Source organism: Ammospiza nelsoni, chromosome 13, assembly GCF_027579445.1.
Source record: "Ammospiza nelsoni isolate bAmmNel1 chromosome 13, bAmmNel1.pri, whole genome shotgun sequence".
Classification (NCBI taxonomy): Eukaryota; Metazoa; Chordata; class Aves; order Passeriformes; family Passerellidae; genus Ammospiza; species Ammospiza nelsoni.
In genome coordinates this window covers 20,858,743-20,877,672 of record NC_080645.1, presented here as the reverse complement: position 1 = coordinate 20,877,672, position 18,930 = coordinate 20,858,743, and the positions used below count along the sequence as shown (strand labels likewise).

At 65.7% G+C, this 18,930-nt stretch overlaps 2 protein-coding genes across 2 annotated transcripts in view; one reads left to right on the top strand and one right to left on the bottom strand.

The window, feature by feature from the left end:
• Window positions 1-416: 416 nt before the first annotated feature.
• On the bottom strand, window positions 417-4,774 carry CDT1 (chromatin licensing and DNA replication factor 1). Its single transcript, XM_059481553.1, has 10 exons — window positions 4,379-4,774; window positions 3,812-3,976; window positions 3,511-3,725; window positions 3,101-3,295; window positions 2,840-2,988; window positions 2,503-2,606; window positions 2,122-2,310; window positions 1,545-1,679; window positions 1,172-1,373; window positions 417-1,087 (listed from the first exon to the last, which is right to left on the bottom strand). Exons 1-10 carry the CDS (start codon window positions 4,736-4,738, stop codon window positions 924-926), a joined length of 1,878 nt encoding a protein of 625 aa, XP_059337536.1. The 5' UTR covers window positions 4,739-4,774; the 3' UTR covers window positions 417-923.
• Window positions 4,775-7,363: 2,589 nt separating this feature from the next.
• The window catches only part of PIEZO1 (piezo type mechanosensitive ion channel component 1), a 25,058-nt gene continuing 13,491 nt past the window's right edge, over window positions 7,364-18,930 (top strand). The window contains exons 1-13 of the mRNA XM_059481478.1: window positions 7,364-7,519; window positions 13,142-13,237; window positions 14,180-14,302; window positions 14,558-14,600; window positions 14,682-14,838; window positions 15,558-15,693; window positions 16,604-16,817; window positions 17,036-17,201; window positions 17,404-17,496; window positions 17,586-17,658; window positions 18,310-18,395; window positions 18,497-18,757; window positions 18,828-18,921. Of these exons, the coding sequence (XP_059337461.1) occupies window positions 7,456-7,519; window positions 13,142-13,237; window positions 14,180-14,302; window positions 14,558-14,600; window positions 14,682-14,838; window positions 15,558-15,693; window positions 16,604-16,817; window positions 17,036-17,201; window positions 17,404-17,496; window positions 17,586-17,658; window positions 18,310-18,395; window positions 18,497-18,757; window positions 18,828-18,921 (1,606 nt within the window). The 5' untranslated portion in view covers window positions 7,364-7,455. The remainder of the gene's footprint in view (window positions 7,520-13,141; window positions 13,238-14,179; window positions 14,303-14,557; window positions 14,601-14,681; window positions 14,839-15,557; window positions 15,694-16,603; window positions 16,818-17,035; window positions 17,202-17,403; window positions 17,497-17,585; window positions 17,659-18,309; window positions 18,396-18,496; window positions 18,758-18,827; window positions 18,922-18,930) is intronic.

Below are 18,930 nucleotides of genomic sequence, written 5' to 3'. Positions count from 1 at the left end.
ATGAGGGAGCCCCCTTTCCCTGCAGCTCCCTGGTGTCCCCAGCCTACCTTGGGGAGCACTGTGAGCTGTGCCTGCCCTGCCCCTGGGCAGCTCCCACCCCAACCTGCGCACGGTGCCAGCCCAGCACCTCTGTGCCATCCTCACCCTCTTTGTCCCTCTTGCCAAGCCACTTCAGCCTGAGTGGCCTGGGATTTCCCCTGGGAAAAGCAAACCCTGGATCCCCGTCAGCCCTGCCTGCCCCTGTCCTGCAGCAGCTGCTCCCCCAGCCCCATCCACAAAAGCTGCATTCAGCTCCCTGCAAGCCCACGCTCACTTTTTCCAGTGAGTTTTTCTCCAGGAGCTGGATGGGGAGCCAGCCCTTGCCGGCGCCAATTGCCATGGAGAACCACGAGACAGGCAGCGAGGAAGAGCACTGGGTTAACACAAGTCAGCTATATTTAAAACATTTAATACAAATGTGTTTTGACAAGTCCTGCAGTTGTTTCCAGTGAGGACTGGAAGATGCGTTTTCCCTCCCTTAAAAACAGAACGAGGCCCAAAGCTCCAGAAACATCAATTTGTGACTTTTTCTCTCACTCCTTCCTGCCTGTCACCCTCTCAGCCTGCCCTGCTCTGCCTTCACCCCACCAGGACCCAGTTAATGGAAGAAACCTCTGAAATTGGACCTTCAGGAGAACCGGGAAAGGGAGAAGAAAAGGTTCCTCAGGTTAGGGTTGCTTTCATCACCACCCCAGGATTGCTCCAGGACTAGGGGACCTACATTCCTCACAGCTCCCACCACAGGATCAGTTAAATTAAGGCATTTTGCCCTTCCTCAGACACCCGAGGACGAGCCTCCCTCCAGCCCAGCCCAGAACCCAGAGCTGTCGGGATTTGCTACATTCGAGGAGATTGCACAGAAAAACCCCAACCCTGAGGGGGGCTCAGAGGGCTCCAGCCTCCTTGGCCGCCTTGTTGAGCCTCTCAGTGACGAGGCCCAGGTCCTTCTCTTTGTCCAGCTTGACGTAGACGTCCGTCCTGAGGTTGTGGATGCCCACCCAGTCTGGCAGGAGCTCGGCGAAGAGCCGCACGTGTTTCTCCATCTCACCTGCAGCGGGGAGCAGCGGGGTCAGCGCTCAGCTCTGTGCATCGCCTTCCTCCCACAGAGAGACCCCCCAAAATCCCTCCCTACCTGGCGCCACCAGCTCGGGGCAGCTGTCGGCCAGGCGGGCGCAGAGCAGCTCCATGCTGAGCGCCGCCTTCTTCTCGGCCACGAAGGCGCCGCGCAGGAGGCGCGCCAGGGCCGGCAGCCGCGCCAGCCGCGCCGCCCGCTGCTCCTGCCCCGCGTCCCGCGTCAGCAGCGCCGCCAGCCGTGCCGCCTCCTTCGCCCGCACCTGAAACGGGGACACCTGAGCACGGCCACACCCCCAGCCCTGGCACAGAGTGACTCACCCGCTCCAGCAGCCCCTGGGACCCCCACCCTGAGCACGGGCAGCACCCCCAGCAGAGGGGATGGGCACAGGGAGTGCCCCCAGCCCCCTGTGAGGCCCAGCACGGTGACTCACCCGCTCCAGCAGCCCCTGGGACACCCCTCTGAGCGCACTGGAGGTGCTGGCAGGGGTTGGGGCTTTGGAAAGTGCCGGCTCCCCCGCGCTGGATTCGGCCGTTCTGAGGGCCAGGTTGGCAAGAGCTTTTTCCATCTGCTCATGTGGAAGAGGGAGGAGGAGTTGGGTTACAGTTCAGGCTGGAGGAAGGAGAAGTTTCCCCTCTGCCGCCCCCGCTGTCACCCGGCAGCCCAGCCCAGTGATCCTGATCCATCCTGCCTGCACAGAGGAGCTTGGAGTGCTTCATGGAATCATGGAATGTTCTGGGTGAGAAAGAACTTGGAAGTTCTCATTTGCAGTCCCCATGGCAGGGGCATCTTCCACTAGCCCAGGTTGCTCCAAGCCCCAATGTCCAGCCTGGCCTTGGGCACTGCCAGGGATCCAGGAGCAGCCACAGCTTCTCTGGGCACCTGTGCCAGGGCCTGCCCATCTCACAGGGAACAATTCTTTCCCAATATCTCATCCATCCCTGCCCTCTGGCAGTGGGAAGCCACCCACACCTTCCCAGAGGTGGCACAGACAGGGTGCCCTGGCTCACCTTGGGGCTCAGCATGCCCCGGGCCGTGCTCAGCACCTCCTGGGCCGTGCTCAGCCTCTCCTCCTGCGGCGGCCGCGGCAGCTCCGCGGGGCTGATGTCCGGCACCTCGTCCACGTTGAAACGGGGATGCCACCGGGTCAGCTTCTCCTCTGGCACCACCATGGGAGGGCTGAGGGCAGCCAGGAATGCCTGAGAAGGGTGAGAGCTGTGTCATGGCACCAGGATGGAGAGGCAGCCGCTGCCCTGCGCTCCCAGCACAGCTTGGTGACACAGGGAGCGGATTCAGAGCCCAGCTCCAAGAGGAATCTCCGTGTCCTTCAGCCTGGATGGCACCAGGCACAGCCCCAGAGGCCAGAGCAGGGGGTGCCAGGTGCCCCTCACCTTGTGGTGCTCCCTGACGATGTTGACCAGGTTGCGGTGGAATTCCCTCCTGCGCTCCAGCAGCCGCGACGCCGACAGGTGCGGGCGCCCATCCACCTTCTCCTCTGCCAGGAGGGACACGAGTGTCACCCGCACGCCCCAGCAGGGCACAAACCACGGCAGGACAGGATCACAGCCCTGCCACGGAGCTGAGTCGCTGCCTGGACGTTCTCCCTCCTGTCCCAAACCTGTTTCCCACTTCCAGTACGCTCAGGGGGTCAAATTAACAGACCAAGCAGAGCATCCCTATGGATTCAGGGATCAGGCAGGATTGAGAGTACCCCAAAACCATCCATACCTTCCCCCAGGACTGGCTCCAGCGTGAGCTGATACTCAGACTTCTTCTTCCCACCGCTGCCGAAGGTGGGGACGTTCTTCTCCTGGCGCAGCCGGTACGAGCTGGGATACACAGCCTTGATCTGCCCCAGGTGCTGCTCTTCAAACTGCCTGTGACAGCACCACGGGGGTTGGGGACGCCCAGAGCTGCAGCTGGGACCCCCGAAAGGGGCTGCTGGGACCCCGAAAGGGGCTGCTGGGACCCCGAAAGGGGCCAGCTCACCTGCGCATCATGTCCTGCACGCCCTGCTTGACCTTGGCGAAGGTGACGGTCTCGGCGCGGTTGAAGAGCATCCCGGCGATGGTGTCCACGCTGCGGAACATCTCTGCCAGCACCCGGAACTTGTAGGGCAGCGTCAGCCCCGGGGGCAGCTCCTGGGCCAGCGTGTGGAACCGCTGGTACGCCGGGAGCTTCTGCCTGTGGGGAGGGACAGCACGGGGTCAGGGCCCTGCTGCTGACCCCGTGCCCACCTCCCACCCCACCCCAAAGCCCTTCTCTGGGTCGGTATCGGGGTCACGTCACCTGTGGCATCCGTGTCACACCACTCAGAGCCCCCACAGCCCTCAAACCCTCACAAAACCACTTCAGGGCAGTGGCAGCCCCCTCAAATCGCCCCTGCAGCTGCTCCTCACCCGGTCTCTCCCTCTGGAGCTGCCACCCCAGTGTCCTTGGTGTCCCCAGCCCCGGTGGCCGCTCTCCTCTGCCGGACGCGCTGCTCCAGCTGCCGCACCCGCTCCAGGCGGCTCCGCAGGTCACTGCTGGTCCCGCTGGGGACAGAGGGGACCTGGCCCGGCACCTTCATCACCTTCATCCTCTGCAGGCGGCCCTGCAGCTCGGCCACGTCCTCCTGGGCAGGGAGGGGACACAGGGTCAGAGCGGGACAGGCGGCACCGAATCCGCAGAGCCGGGAGCGGAGCCGGGATCAGCCCGTACCCGCTGCAGGCGCCGGGCCGGTCCCGGGGATCCTGGGCCGGGCTCTGTCCCCGTGTCCTGCCCACGGCCCGGGGAGCCGCTGCTGCTGGCCGGGGGGGACACGGCCGGGTCCTGTGACAGCGGTGTCGGGGGTCGAGGAGTGGCCAGAGGCGAGGAGCTGGTGGCCTGCAAGAGAGAGGAGAGTTAGGGACTGTCCGGGGTCCTTAGGGACTGTCCGGGGAACCCACCCGCCCGGCGCCCCTTCCCCTGTGCCCCCCAAAGTCCTGCATGGGGAAGGGGAGCCATGGAGGGGTTTGCAATAGGGGCAGAGGGGCTGAAGGGGGCGAGTTTTGGGGTTCGCGCGCTTGGGGCCGGGGTCAGTCCGGGTGAGGGGGGATTGAGAATCAGGAGAAGGGGAGGCGAGTTTGGAGGGTCCTGCACGGGGAAAAGGGGTGGAACGCTTGCGGGGTTGTTGTTTTTTGGTTCCACACGCACCCATCCGCTCCCCCGCCCCTTATCCTCCCCCACCCCATTGCAGGGCCGCATCCCCGAGGAAGCGGCGCATCCCCGACCCCTCCATGTCCCTACCGCTCCCGGAGACCCCGGCTCCGCATCCGGGGGCAGCTCCAGCCTCTTCCGCGCCGACTTCCCGCTCGGTTCCCCGAACCGGGCCCCGAGCGGCGACCCCGCTTCCATCTCCCGCCGGTTCCGTTTCCTGCCCGCCAGGCCCCGCAGCGCCGGGGAGCCCCCGCGGGCCGGGGTGCGCGGCGAGCCGGGCAGCGGCAGCGAGCGCCCGCTGAGCCCCGCCGGGACACCATCCTCCTCCTCCCGGTGCACCGGGGCACCGGCGAGGGCGGCCTTGAGCGGGCGGCCGCCGCTGCGCTTGGCCGGGGCTCCGGTGGTCCCTTTGGTCTGGCCGAAGAAGTCGGTGAGGCGGAGCTGGGCCATGGCCGCGGTCCCGGTTCCGATCCCGGTCCCGGTCCCGCTCCCAGGAACACGTGGGGTCGGTCCCGCGCGCTTCTCTCTTGGCGGGAGCCCGCGCGCCGAGGCCCCGCCCACCGGGGGGCGGGCAGCGGTCACGTGAGGCGGGTTTGGCGCCACTCGGCTCTTAAAGGGGCCGCACCCCTCGGAGCCGTGCTGCACGTGGGGGTCCGGGGGGGCCGGGACAGCTCCGGGGGGCCGGGACTGCTCCGGGGGACGAGGGGCTCTGGCCTTGCTGGGTCAGGAACCAGTTGATGCACCATGGGCAGGGATGGAGGTTGCCCACTCCAGGTTGGGCTCAGTGGGGTAAAATCTGGGAATTTCCATTGGAATGGTGCTGGTGGTCATCCCTGATCTGCTCTCCCCAGTGCTCACGAGGCCAAGCCCTGACTTGGAGCTCCATGGGGACCCTCCAGGGCGCAGCCATGGGAACGAGGAGCTGTGGGGCACCTGCATTGCCCCCTGCCCGCCATTCCCTGCCCTGTGCTGTTGGCAGTGCCCGGAGCTGGGAGCAGCCTCTGGCCCATCGCTGCCGGACCAGGCACTCAGGCCGTGCCCACAGCACTTTACGGAGCCTCACGTGTCTCCCCCATCCCTCGTAAAACCCGAGCGAGGCTGGCAAAGAGCAGCAGGGCCGGATCCAGGCGGGCAGGGCAGGGCTCTGGGGTGCCATTCCGGTGCCCATTTGCTTCCACTGCCTCCATTCCCTGCCTGGCTGTGCGTGCTCAGGGCTGCTGCGGGTGCTGCACCGCCCTTTCCTGGATCCCTGCTGGTGGGGGTGGGCAGGGGTAATTCCCATCTCCAGACACCGTGTTAGTGCTGAACTTCATCTTTGTGATGCGCAGGGTTTCATTTACACGAGCAGCTCCCTCCAGATCCCAGTGCTGAGGGTGGGTGCAGCTGAGTCCCCGTGATAAGGATGGTGCCACGAGGGGCTGTGCCCACTGATCCCAGGGTTCCACACAGTATGGAGCCATCAGGCCCATCCTGTGCCCACTGATCCCAGGGATCCACACACTGGGAGCCATCAGACCCATCCTGTGCCCACTGATCCCATGGATCACACACTGGGAGCCATCAGACCCATCCTGTGCCCACTGATCCCAGGGATCCACACACTGGGAGCCATCAGACCCATCCTGTGCCCACTGATCCCAGGGTTCCACACAGTATGGAGCCATCAGGCCCATCCTGTGCCCACTGATCCCATGGATCACACACTGGGAGCCATCAGACCCATCCTGTGCCCACTGATCCCATGGATCACACACTGGGAGCCATCAGACCCATCCTGTGCCCACTGATCCCAGGGTTCCACACAGTATGGAGCCATCAGGCCCATCCTGTGCCCACTGATCCCATGGATCACACACTGGGAGCCATCAGACCCATCCTGTGCCCACTGATCCCATGGATCACACACTGGGAGCCATCAGACCCATCCTGTGCCCACTGATCCCATGGATCACACACTGGGAGCCATCAGACCCATCCTGTGCCCACTGATCCCATGGATCACACACTGGGAGCCATCAGACCCATCCTGCTTTGGGGGTTCTGGGTGGGCAGGCGTGCCTGGATGGGGCTTGGGCACATTTGGGGTGGGGAGGAGAGGCCCTGGAACTCTGGAGGGAGCCCAGAGGAGAGTGGGGAGCAGTGTGGCAGTGTGCCAGCTGGATGCCAGTTTATGAACCGTGTTGGGAAAACAAGCTCAGGGGAGCCAAGGAATGTGGAGAATTTCATGGGCCGGTGGTTCCTGTTGCAGGCTGGTGGTTACCAGCACTGCCAGGTGTCACCAGCCACACTGCCCGTGCCACCAGCTGTGCCTGGCACCTTCCCACCGGGATCTGGGGTGGGATTTGGGACTGGGACAGCCCAGCTCCAGATGTGACCTGGGCTCCCAGTTCCATGGGGGTGTGGGTCTGCATCTGGCTCTGCAGCGGGCACCGAGCTCTGGGAATGTGGGACTGGGGGTCCAGCTCCAGGAATATGGGATGATTCCCTGGTGCCAGGGACACAGCACCCAGCTCCAGGGACACAGAATGATTCCCCAGTGCCAGGGATCATGGACCCAGCTCCAGGAACACAGAATGATTCCTTGGTGTCAGGGATCATGGATCCAGCTCCAGGAACACAGAATGATTCCCCAGTGCCAGGGATCATGACCCAGCTCCAGGGCTGCATATGAACCCCTCCCGAGCTCCCCACTCCACGCAGCAGCTCTGAGCCCTGGTATCAACAACAAACATTCAACAAAAACAAATTCTGACTTCTTCATTTCATTTTCGGACAAAAAAAAACCACGAAGCACATCTGCTTATCTTTCTTTCCTTTTTTCCCTTTTTTTTTTTTTTTTTCTAGTCGGTATTTTTTTTTCCCGACGGCAAAAAGCGGAGCCCGAGGGGCTGCGGGGCCCGCGCAGAGCCCGGCCAGCCCGGCCAGCCCGTGTGAGCGGCGGGAGCGGCGGGCGCGGTGCCGGCGGGAGGCGCTGGGGCCGCGCCGGCCCCGCGGGTGGGGGGCGGGCGGTGCCGCTTTATAAAGCGGCGGGCGCGGGGCGGGGGCAGCGCCTCGGAGCGCCGCGGGACCGGGCAGCGGCGTCGGCACCGGGGCCTGCCCAGCCCCGGCGGGGCGGAACGGCTCGGAGCGGCTCGGGCCGGGCCCCCCCGCCGCGGCGGCCGGGCGGGATGAAGCGCCGGGGGCTCTGCCAGGGGCTCTACTGGCTGCTGCTGCCGCTCGCCCTGCTGGCCGGTGAGTGCGGGGATCCCCCGCCACGGGGAGCGTGCCTCGGGGCTGCCGCCGCTCGCCGGTGGCTGCGGGCGCGGGGCTGTCCCGGCACGTGGGGCGGGGAGCGCCGGGGAGCTCCGGGAAACCGGAGGCGAGCGGGAACCGGGGCTGCGATCCCGGAGCCGGGACGGGCGGTCCCTCCCTCCGCGGGGATCACCCGCGACCCCGCGGCTCCGCCCGTGACCGAGCGGCCGGCGGGCAGCGCTGCCGCTTTCCGCGGGCGGGACGGTGCGTGCGTGTCCCCCCTGTCCCCGCAGCTGTCCGGGTGCAGGTGGCCCGGTTGGGTCACAGCCGCCGCCGCTGTGCTGCTGGGGGCGAGGAGCTCGCTCCGGCCGGGTGGGCGATGCCCGGGGGCGGCTGTGCCCATCCCGTCCCCGTGCCCGGGTGGATCCGGTGCCCCCGTGGCTCTGCGGTGCCCAGGCTGCCGCCAGCCCGTTGCCAGCACTGTCGGCCTTTGATGGCAGCTGTGCCACCCACCGAGGCGACCGGCTGGCCACCGGCCTGGAAAATCCCCGTGTCCCGGGACGCGCAGGACAAGAATCGGCTCTTTGAAGCCCGCCTGCTCCGGAGCCTCTTCGGGGACGCTGCGTTTGCGTAGACGCAAAGGAAAATCCTCCTTAGAGCGAGGATTGTTCGACGGGCTCCTTGTGCGGGCTCTTTGCCGCTCGCACCGGCCGTGCTGGGGGCCCGAGCCCCGCGGAGCTCTGGGGTGGCTTTGGGGTGGCCCTAGAAGGGCTTTTGGGACACTGTCCCCTGGACAGAGAGGGACACGCTGCCGGCCGAGGGAGGCGCGCCCGGCCGAGCCAGCCCCGTTCCCAGCCGCGTTTTGGGGAGCGGGGTCGGGTTTCGGGGTGCTGGCTCCGGGCGCAGCCTCGCTGGCGGAGGAAGTCGGTGACTCTTGAAAAAGCTGCTTTTCCTCTGCTTTGCCGGGGAGTGACTCAGAGCATCGCGCAGGATGTCAGGAGGTTCATGTTAATTATAACCCAGCCCAGCCGGGGCTGCGCTGCCCGGGCCGGGGCGCGGGAGCTGCCGGGGGCATCCCATGGGTGCCCGGGGCGACACGTGGCCTGCGGGCCAGCCTCCCGCGGGGCCCTGCTGCTCCAGTGATGCCGATTTACCCCAAATCCTGCCGGCTCGCTCGGCTCTGCCCCCGCTCCAGCACGGGGTGTGCTGGGGAGCGCGGCTCCCCCAGAGCTGGGGACACACTGGTGGCCTTGCTGTCCCCACCGCCCCCGCGGAGCTCGTGGGTGGCGTGTTTGAATTTGGGGCCCCGCTTGGGCGGTGACTCCGTCCCGCTCGTTGCCCGGAGGGGGTGACTCAGCAGCGCCCGGGGGGCTCGCAGGAGCCGCGGGGGAAACTGAGGCACGGGGGGTGTGGCCGGTGCCGCCGCACCTGGCCGGGAGGGTTTGCCCCCAGCTCGGCCCTTCCTTCCCGGGCAGCTTGGCTCTCCCCGAACGTCCGCAGGATGTTTGCTCGGGGCTCCCGGCCAGCCCGGGGCCGCTGCGGCCGCAGGGCTCGGGTCCCGTGGCTGGGGCAGCCCCGGCTTCCCACGGCTGGCACAGCCCCGGGCTGTGTGCCCACCTCGGCTCCGTCCTTCCTGCTGGGATTCTGGGGTGCTGTGGGGGCACCCTTTAATTCCTGCCCTGCGCTCCCAATGCCGGTCCTGCCCATGGTGATCCGTGGGGAGGGGTGATGGGTGAGGGTGGCGCCCCCTCCCCCTGGGGCTGCGGTGCCCCCCGAGCCCCCTGGGGTGGGCACACAGCCCCCCCTGCCTGCCCAGGGTGTTTGGGGGTCCCTGGGGGTGCCACGGGGCTGGAGCCCAGCCGGGTGCCAGCGTGGGCTGCAGCTGCTGCCTGCTGCGGTCAGGTGCTTTTTATAAAACCCAGGGAAATAGAATAGAGGAGGAAAAAAAAAACTATTTAAAAAAATAAAAAAAGAAAAGCAGAGGCACCGCTGTCTCCAAGAGCAATAACTGCTGCTTCCTCCCGGGCAGGGGGAGGGGATGGCAGGATGAGATGGGATGGAGGTGCAGGACCAGGTGCCCAGGACTGAGCCCCCACAGCCCCACTGAGGTGGGGGACACCGTGAGGGGCTCCCCAGGGGTGCAGCGGGTCCCCTTTGGGTGAGGACAGCAGGGTTTGGGCACAGCTGGCACTGCCATGTGGCAGCCACGGTCACGGCCCCGCTGGGAATGCTGGTGGCCCTGGGAATGTGTCCTCGTGTGTCCCAGTGTGAGCCTGCAGCTCCAGGAGCCCTGTGGCACGGGCTGTGCCCTCCTGGCATGTGCCCGTGTGTGACACTTGGCCCCTGAGCTCCCTGTGCCCTCCTGGCATGTGCCCGTGTGTGACACTTGGCCCCTGAGCTCCCTGTGCCCTCCTGGCATGTGCCAGTGTGTGACACTTGGCCCCTGAGCTCCCTGTGCCCTCCTGGCATGTGCCAGTGTGTGACGCTTGGCCCCTGAGCTCCCTGTGCCCTCCTGGCATGTGCCAGTGTGTGACACTTGGCCCCTGAGCTCCCCGTGCCCTGGCACGAGCTCCTGGCTCCCAGCTGGGCTTTGCCAGGCTGGCACCGGGCCCGGAGCCCTCCTGGGGCATCTCCTGCGGCATTCCCGGGGGCAGGGTCGGAGCTGGCGGGATGAACTTTCCACAAAAACAGGATGTGGAGGGTGAGCCGGTGGGGCTGCTCTTTCCTGGAAAGTGGGGCTGGGAATGTGCTGCTGGCCGGGTCTGCGTGCCCAAGGGCTGTGGCTGTGGGGCTGCTGGCATCTGGGGACAGGGAGAGCCCCAGTGACGGGATTTTGGGACGGGGAAAACAACACTGATGGGATTTTGGGATGAGGCCTCTGGGTTCCTCACCCTACCTCTGGTTTTCATCCAGCTGGTGCAGAGTCGAGTCTTAGGAGTAAAGTGACACCTTGGGGACCCTGTCAGGGTCCCTGGGGTCCCCACCTGGGGCTGGTGACCTGGCAGGCAGCTTGGCAGGTGTGCCTGGCCCCGTTACCTGCTGCTGGGGCCAGGCTGTGTGAGGGAGCAGGGCAGGAATTAAAGAGCTTTGCTGATTAACCCTGAGTGGCCGCAGGTACTGAGCATGGTGTGGATGCAGAGCGATGCCACAGGGCTGCTCTGTGGGGCTCGCCCGGTTTTGGGGGGTCTGGGATCCCCCTTTCCCCATTCAGCTGGGAATGGATCCATGCTGGAAGCTGCCTGGGTGTGGGATGGTGCCTGGCGGGCAGGGAGGGGGCTGTGCCAGACCCCAAATCTCCTCCCAGCGCAGTGCCAGGGAAAGGCGCCGGTGCCCGCTCCTCCTGGCTGCCCCCTTTGCCAGCGGTGCCCAGTGACCCCAATCCCCTCCCACGGGGAGATTCAATTAGGGCTGGCGTGGAGCAGCCCCGGCGCTGTGATTGAGCCTCCTCCCACCTCATTAATGTCATTAATATTTCACGTTAATGCCGGGAGCTGCTCCGGGGTCACGGGCTGGGCGGGCAGCAATTGGGGTGCCAGTCTGGGGTGCCTGGCTCAGGGGGCATGGTGAGTGCCCACACACAGCCGGGGTGTGCTGGTGAGGGCAGGGCACGGGCAGGGGGCTGTGGGTGCCACAGGGCTGTGCCCACCCCCAGGTGGCTGCTGGAGGGCGGCTTTGCCCGGCTTTGCTGGGCTCTGCTCTCCCCACACGCCAAACTGGTTTTTCCTCCCTGCGCTGCACTTTCCCGCTGTCAGCACTGCGGGGAACCGGTTCCCTCCGCGCACCCACGCACCGGGCACGGCACGCCCGCTGCACCCGGGGAAAGGGGGTGCCAGGCCGGGCTCCGGGGTGTCCCCAAACCCGGGGGTGTCCCCAAACCCAGGGGTGCCCCCAAACCCGGCTGTCGTGACCTTCTTGCCCTCCTTGCCGTCCTGGTGGAAGCCATCAAGCGCTCCCGGTGGTGCCTGGGGGCTGCAGGGGGTGCCACCAAGCAGAGGGTCCTGGTGGCACCAAATTTTGGGGTTGGCAGATGGGTACCCCCAGTGCCCAGCGTGATCCGTGCTCTCATTGGAGCTGCCAGCCGTGCCCTCGGTGCCGTGGCAGGGCCGGGGGCTCTCGGTGGGCGCGGGGACGGTGGCACAGGGGACGGTGGCACAGGGGTGGTGGCACAGGGGACAGTGGCCCTGCGCGGCTCCCGCAGCAGCAGCAGCAGCGTCTCGCCCCCGTGCCGGGAAGGCTCCTCTCGGCTGGAATGTTTGCTCCATGAGATCATCCTGCGCCGAACCAGCCAGGAACAGCCAGGAGCCCTCGGCAGCGGCCCGGCCCGGCCCGGGCTCACCGCGGGGAGGTGGCGGCTGTGGCAGTGCCGCTGTCCCCGGCCCGGGCTGCGCTCTGGGGACGCGCGGGGACCGGAGCTGCTTGTGGGCCGTGTCCCCCCCCCGTGCCCCGCTGTCCCCGGGGCTGTGCCGTGTGTCCCCATCCCCAGGATGTGCTGTCCCATTGAAACCAAGTAAACACAGGAAGGGCCGGGCCGGGCTGAGCACGGCCCTGGCACCGGGCCGGGCCCCCCTCACCCCCCCCGGTGCCACGGGGTCAGAGTTGAACCCCCCCTTGTGTCACCTCCCCTGTGTCACCCTCCGTGTCACCCACCCCCTTTGTCACCTCCTTCACGGCTGTGGAGCCAAGGGGAGCGGCTCCTGCCCTGGGTGACAAACAGCTGTCCCCTGGGGCTGTCCCCTCCCTGGGCTCTCCCAAAGGGACCCCCCATGCTGGTGGGACGTGTCCCCCTGGTCTGCAGCACAGGGCATGGGGACAGCTCCTGGGACAGCACGGTGACAAAGCTCACTGCCCTGTGCCCAGCTGGGCACCGATCCCAGGGTGTCCCAGGGGTGTCCCAGGCCAGTGCCAGGTCCCTGGGCACTGATCCCAGGGGTGTCCCAGGCTTGTCCCCTGTCCCCAGGCTCTGATCTGGGCTGTCCCCGTGGTGCTGCCCATCCCTGCACCCTCAGTGCTGCCCTGGCTGCTCCCAGCCCCTGCCCCTGCATGTGCTGGTGTCTGTCACTGTCACACAGGTGACAGGAACGCTGAGTCCCCAGCCGGGGTGGCAGGTGCCTTCCCACGTCCCTGTCCCCATCCCTGTCCCCGTGTCTGTCCCCGCAGGGCGCTGGCTCCTCCGGTAGTTTCGTGCCTGCAGACGAGCTGTAATTTAGGGCTAAAAATAAGTGAGGGGGAAGGTGCTGGGCTGGTGGCACGCCCAGAGCAGGGCAGGGGACAGGGGACAGGTGCTGTGCCAGCCCTGCAGAGGTCATGGCTGGGGGTCCCTGCACCGCTCAGCCTGGTTTGGTGGGGATGATGTGGAAACGCTGCAGGTTTTTGTCATGGCTCTTCTTCCCCTGTCACCCCACGTGTCTGGGACCTCTGGTGTCCCCTCTACTTGTCACCCAGAGTGGCACAGCCTGATGTTCTGCCTGTGCCCCTCTTTCTGATGGCACTTTTTTGGGGCTTGCCCCCCTTATCTGGCATTTCGGGGTGCCCCTCTTTAGGGGATCCCCGCAGTGGGGAGGGTGCACCTGTGATCCCCCCTGTGCCCCATCCCTGTCACTGACCCTGTCCCTTTGTCCCCAGCCTGCCTTTTCCGCTACAATGTGCTGTCCCTGGTGTACCTGCTCTTCCTGCTGCTCCTGCCCTGGTTCCCGGGGCCCTCCTCACATTTTTCCACAGGTAAGGGGGCACAGGGGGTGGCACAGGGTACCCCAGGGCACACACAAGGGACAGTGGGCACAGGGGACAGGGGGTGGGCACGGCACAGGGGACAGTGGGCACAGGGGAGCTGCCCCCCCTCCCGTGGGCACCTTGGCTGTGGTTTCACCCCGCCTGGGCAGTGGCTCCGTGTGGAGCCTCTGTCTGTTAATTATAGCCCAGGGGGGTTATTAATAGCCCTGCTGCTCCACAAGGGCCGGTTTGGAGCTTTTTTAACCCAAAACCTCAGGGCTGGGCTGTGTGGGCACACCGCGAGCAGCCCCTCCGCCCTGCCTGGGGTGTGTGGTGGCCTCAGGGGTCACCCCCACCCCATGGGCAGGTGCCCGCAGCCCCCCTGTGCCCGGCTCTGTGCCCACCGCCAGCGCCTGGCACGGCCACAGATAAAAGCTTTACCCAAGCTTCACCCTCTGAATATTTCATGGGCTGCACGGCCCTGCATGGATCCCGGCACTGCCCAGAGCCTTGCCTGGATTTACAGGAAAAAACAAGAGGAGGGAAAGCTCACAGCTGTGGTGGGCTCGCTGCCCAGCCCACCCCTGGCCAGGAAAATGGGCACAGGGCCCGGGGAGCCGGCTGGGAATGGGGGCAGAGCCAGGTGGTGGGGGGGTTTGGAGGGGGGGACCCCATGAGCCATCCCATGGGTGTTCCAGCAGGGATGGAGACCCTGGGGCCTCCCACAGGGTGTTCCAGCAGGGATGGGGACGCTGGCTGCGCCCCAGGGTGGTCCCAGGCCTTTGGCTCTTGGGCTGTGCTGGGTGAGGGCAGAGCCCTGCTGGGATCCCGACCCTGGGCACAGCCCTGGCATCTCTGGGCGCTGTTCTCCCTTCCCAGCTCTTGCTGAGGGTCCCTGCTGGGGTTCCCGCTGTCCTTGGCTGGGGGGTGACAGCTTTGCCCGTGTCACAGGTCACAGCAGCCGCATCCTCAAGGCTCTGCTGGGGATCAGCATCCTCTTCCTCCTCGCCCACCTGGTTTTCCAGATCTGCCTGTACACGCTGCCCGCCCTGGACCAGCTGCTGGGGCCCAGCTGTGAGTAGGGGGTGCCCGTGCCCACCCTCACCCACCCACCCCCAGCCCTGCTCCCTGTGCACCCTCCAGCTGGTGCCGTGTGTGACCCATCCTGGGGCTGCTGAGGCTCTGCAGGGTGTGCCAGCCGTGTGCCACCTCACCTGTGCCATGCTGGGTGCCAGTGCCCTGGGCACAGAGCCCCTCCTGCCATGGCTGGGGGTGCTCAGTGCCTGCCCACGGGGCTCTGCCCCTCTCAGTGCCCCCTCCTCCCCACAGGCAGCTCCTGGGAGGTCTTTGCTCGGCACATTGGGGTCACCAGGTAAGGGCACCCTCCCCCGTGGGGCTGGCAGGGGCTGGGGGGGTCACCCCTGAGCCCTGCCCTGCCCCAATGTCCCCCCAGGCTGGACTTGAGTGACATTCCCAACTCGGTGCGGCTGGTGGCACCCGACGTTGGCATCCTGCTGGTCTCGTCCGTGTCCCTGTGCCTGTGCTGCCGCCTCAGCCCTGCCCCTGCCGCCTCCAGAGGGAATCCCGAGGTCCTGGAGTCCTCTGAGTGGGTGAGAGCCGCCCCCGTGCCACGGGGACATCCCACCATGCACGTGCCACCGGGTGCCCGTCTATGGCTGTCCCTGTCCCTTCCCTGGGCACGGCCTGGGGCTTGGCACGGGGGCATCCCCATGGTTGGGGACCCAGTTTGGGGTGGTTTTGGCCAGGCTGGAGGGCTCGGTCATTGTCACACAGCTCAGGGTGACTCAGCCGTGGAGGAGTGTCTGTGTTTGCTCTGGCAGTGCCACAGGGATCGTGGCAAACAGCTGGGACAGTGGGGTGGGCATTTATGGGGGTGGGCAACTATGGGGTTGGGTGGTTATGGGGTGGGCAGCTGTGGGGTGGGCAGTTACGGGGTACAGGCCCCCAGCTGGAGCTCGCTGGTGCAGGGTGGGTGCTGTGCCATTCTGTGCCATGCTGTGCTGTGCCGTGCCAGCCCCACCTGGCAGTGCCACCCGGTCACAGGGACACCGTGCTGGTGGCACGGGGCAGACCCAGCCCCGGTGTAACCCGAGCACTGCAGGCACGGACGCCTTTGCCGTGAGCCCGGGAGGGAGCTGGAAAAAGGAAAAAGCTCCGTGCTGGGAGCTCCCGGAGCCAAGGCGAACACGGCCCGAGCAGGCAAAGCTCTGCAGGCGGGCACTGAGCCTGCCCTCTGTGGCTGGGGAAACTGAGGCACGGCGGAGCTGGCCGGCTCTCGGGGCTCAGGGCGCGCTGTTGTCCCCGGCAGAGGGACGAGAAGGACGCGGGGCGGCAGCGGAGGGCGCGGAGGGACTCGAGGCTGCGGAGCCGCCTGCGGGACAAGGCTCATTCCCTGCTCTGGGAGGCTGGCAAGGGCCTGGCATTCCTGCTGCTGGCCCTGGCAGGTGCGTGTGTGCCGCTGGGGTGCTGGGCGTGACACGGGGACAGGCTGCAGGCAGCGCTGTAAAGGCTTTATTCCAGAGAACGCAGTTTTTATAGAGAGATACGATGGATTCTGTTTGATTGGTTAATGAACAAAAACATCCTGCTCACACGCTGTTCTTGAGAAGAACAGAGAGACAAAGAGTGTAGATTGTTTGTACTTAACATATATTTAATTGTAGATTGTTTATATTTAACATATATTTAGTTGTGGATTGTTTATATTTAACAAGTTATCCCATCTTTACAACTCCTTGAAAATTCTCACAAGCCTCTATGAGAAACTCTTGTTTCTCTGTCTCTGTGCCATGGCACCCACAGGAGGGCACAGCCTGGGGGGCACACGGGGATGGGTGAGCTGCTGAGGAGGTGCTTGGTGCAAAGTGGGGATGCTCAGTCCGAGGGAAAGCTGCTTGGTGCAGTGGGGAGGGTTTTCCATCCAAGGGTAAATCTCAGTGAAAAGAGAAGGGATGCTTGGTGTAAGGGGAGAAAATGTTCAATCCCAGGCATAAATCTCAGTCCAGAGGAGAGCTGCTCACTCTGAGGGCCAAATGCTTGATCTGTGGAGGGAGAGATGCCTGGTCTGGGGAGGGAGAGGATGCTCAGTGCAAGGAGGGACGATGCTCATTCCAAACAGGAGTGATGCGAGATTCGGAGTCCAAAGGGGAAAAGGTTGGACCAAGAGGAAGGAGAGCTTGCTGCAAGGTGGAAAACTGTCCAAGGGGAGGGGATGCTTGCTGTGAGGAGGGATGCTGGGTGCAGTGGGGCGCTCTCAGTGGGATGGGGGGGTTCAGTAGGATGCTCTCAATGGGATGGAGGTTCCAGTGGGATGCCGGGCTGTGCACTGACCGCCCGTGGGGCGCTGCTCCCCAGGGATCACCCTGCCCTCCGCCTCCTCCAGCGTCTACTTCCTGCTCTTCATGGGGCTGTGCACGTGGTGGGCCTGCCACCTGCCCTCCAGCCAGCAGGCCTTCAACGTCCTCTGCGTGCTGCTTGGCATCTACAGCGCCTGCCACCTGCTCTGCCTCTATGCCTACCAGACCCCCTTCGTGCAGGGGCTGTTCCCACCCCCCACCATCTGGGCACGGTGAGTGCCAGGGGGGAGCTGTGCCAGGGGGAGCCACCCTGGGGAGGGCAGCCACCCACAGGCACGGCAGCCTGGCTGCTGGTGCCACCATTGGGATGGCAGCCTGGCTGCTGGTGCCACCAGTGGGATGGCAGCCTGGCTGCTGGTGCCAGTACGGGGATGCCAGCCTGGCTGCTGGCGCTGGCTGGGGGTTGATGCCAGCTCCTCTGTGCCCGCAGGGTGTTTGGCTTCAAGGACATCATCCTGTACCACAACTGCTCGCAGCCCAACATCCTGGATCTCAACAACAGCCACCCCTGGCCTGTCTACGCCAACCCTGGCATCCTGCTCCTGCTCTACTACACCTTGGCCACCCTGGTGAAGCTGCGCCGGCGGGAGGTCAAGGTGAGGGCTGCAGGGCTGAGCCACAGCCCGGTGGTGGCAGCGGTGACAATGGTGACAATGTGCCTGGCTGTGACCGCCCCGGCCCTGCTGCAGGGGGGGCAGTGGGGTGCCCGCAGTGCGGGGTGCCAGGGCAGGGGGCTGGGGCATGTCCTGCTCCCCGGTGGTGCCAGTGGTGCCCTGAGCTGGCTCCCGCCCCTCGCAGAGAGCTGCGGCACCGGCACGGCCGCGCCCGAGGGACCTGGTGGAGCTGGAGAGCTGGCCCCAGGACACTCCCCATGTGGCTGAGGACACCAAGGTGGGTCTGGGGTGGTTTGGGGGGGCTGTGCAGGGAATGGCTGCGGGATGGGGGTGCCAGGGTGGCCTCTGAGCCCTCTCTGCCCTCAGCCCATGCTGTACCCCAACACTGGGAAACGGAGCACCAGCAGCGAGAACTGCACCATCCACATCCTGAACCCACGTAAGCCTGACCCCAAACCCCTCCCCAAACCCTGCCTGGATCCCAGGGGTCCTTTATGCTCCCCCTCCCCAAACCCTGCTTGGATCCCTGGGGTCCCTCATGCTCCCCCTTCCCAAACCCTGCTTGGATCCCTGGGGTCCCTCATGCTCCCCCTCCCCAAACCCTGCTTGGATCCCTGGGGTCCCTCATGCTCCCCCTTCCCAAACCCTGCTTGGATCGCTGGGGTCCCTCATGCTCCCCCTTCCCCAAACCCTGCTTGGATCCCTGGGGTCCCTCATGCTCCCCCTTCCCAAACCCTGCTTGGATCGCTGGGGTCCCTCATGCTCCCCCTTCCCCAAACCCTGCTTGGATCCCTGGGGTCCTTTATGCTCTCCTTCCCCAAACCCTGCCTGGATCGCTGGGGTCCCTCATGCTCCCCTTCCCCAAACCCTGCTTGGATCCCTGGGGTCCCTCATGCTCCCCCTCCCCAAACCCTGCTTGGATCGCTGGGGTCCCTCATGCTCCCCCTTCCCAAACTCTGCCTGCAGTCTGGGGGTGCTTTGTGCTCCCCCTCCCCAAGCCCTGCTGGGATCCCTGGGGGTGCTTTGTGCTCCCCCTCCCCAAACCCTGCCTGGATCCCGGGGTCCCTCACGCTCCCTCTACCCATGCCAGGCAGGAGGCATCCGGCGCCGTGGCTGCACACCGTGGGCCACCTCCTCATGAAGCAGAGCTACGTGGCTGCCCTCATCGCCATGATGGTAAAGAGCTGGCAGGGGACACGGGGACACGGCCCTGGGGAGGGGACGCAGCCATTGGGGGGTCACCCGGTGGGCTGGGCCCTCATCCTCCCTGCCCGCAGGTGTGGAGCATCACGTACCACAGCTGGCTGACCTTCGTGCTGCTGCTGTGGGCGTGCCTGATCTGGACGGTGCGGAGCCGCCGGCACTTTGCCATGCTGTGCTCGCCCTTCCTGGTGCTCTACGCCATGGGCCTGTGCGGCCTGCAGTACGTGTGGGCCATGGACGTGGCCGCCGAGCTGCCCACCCGCTTCAGCTTCGTGGAGCTGCAGCCGCTGGGGCTGGTGCACCCGAGCTACCCCTGCATGGTGCTGGGGGCCAAGGTGAGTGTGGCACCGCGGCACCGTGCCACCCCCGTGCTGCCAGCACCCCGCTCACCGCCTGTCCCCACAGCTCCTGTTCACCCTCACCTTCTGGATGCTGCTGCGGGGCTTCGTTGGCGAGGTGCTAGCGAGGAGGGCGATGGCCACCTCTGTCACGGATACAGGTGAGGGCT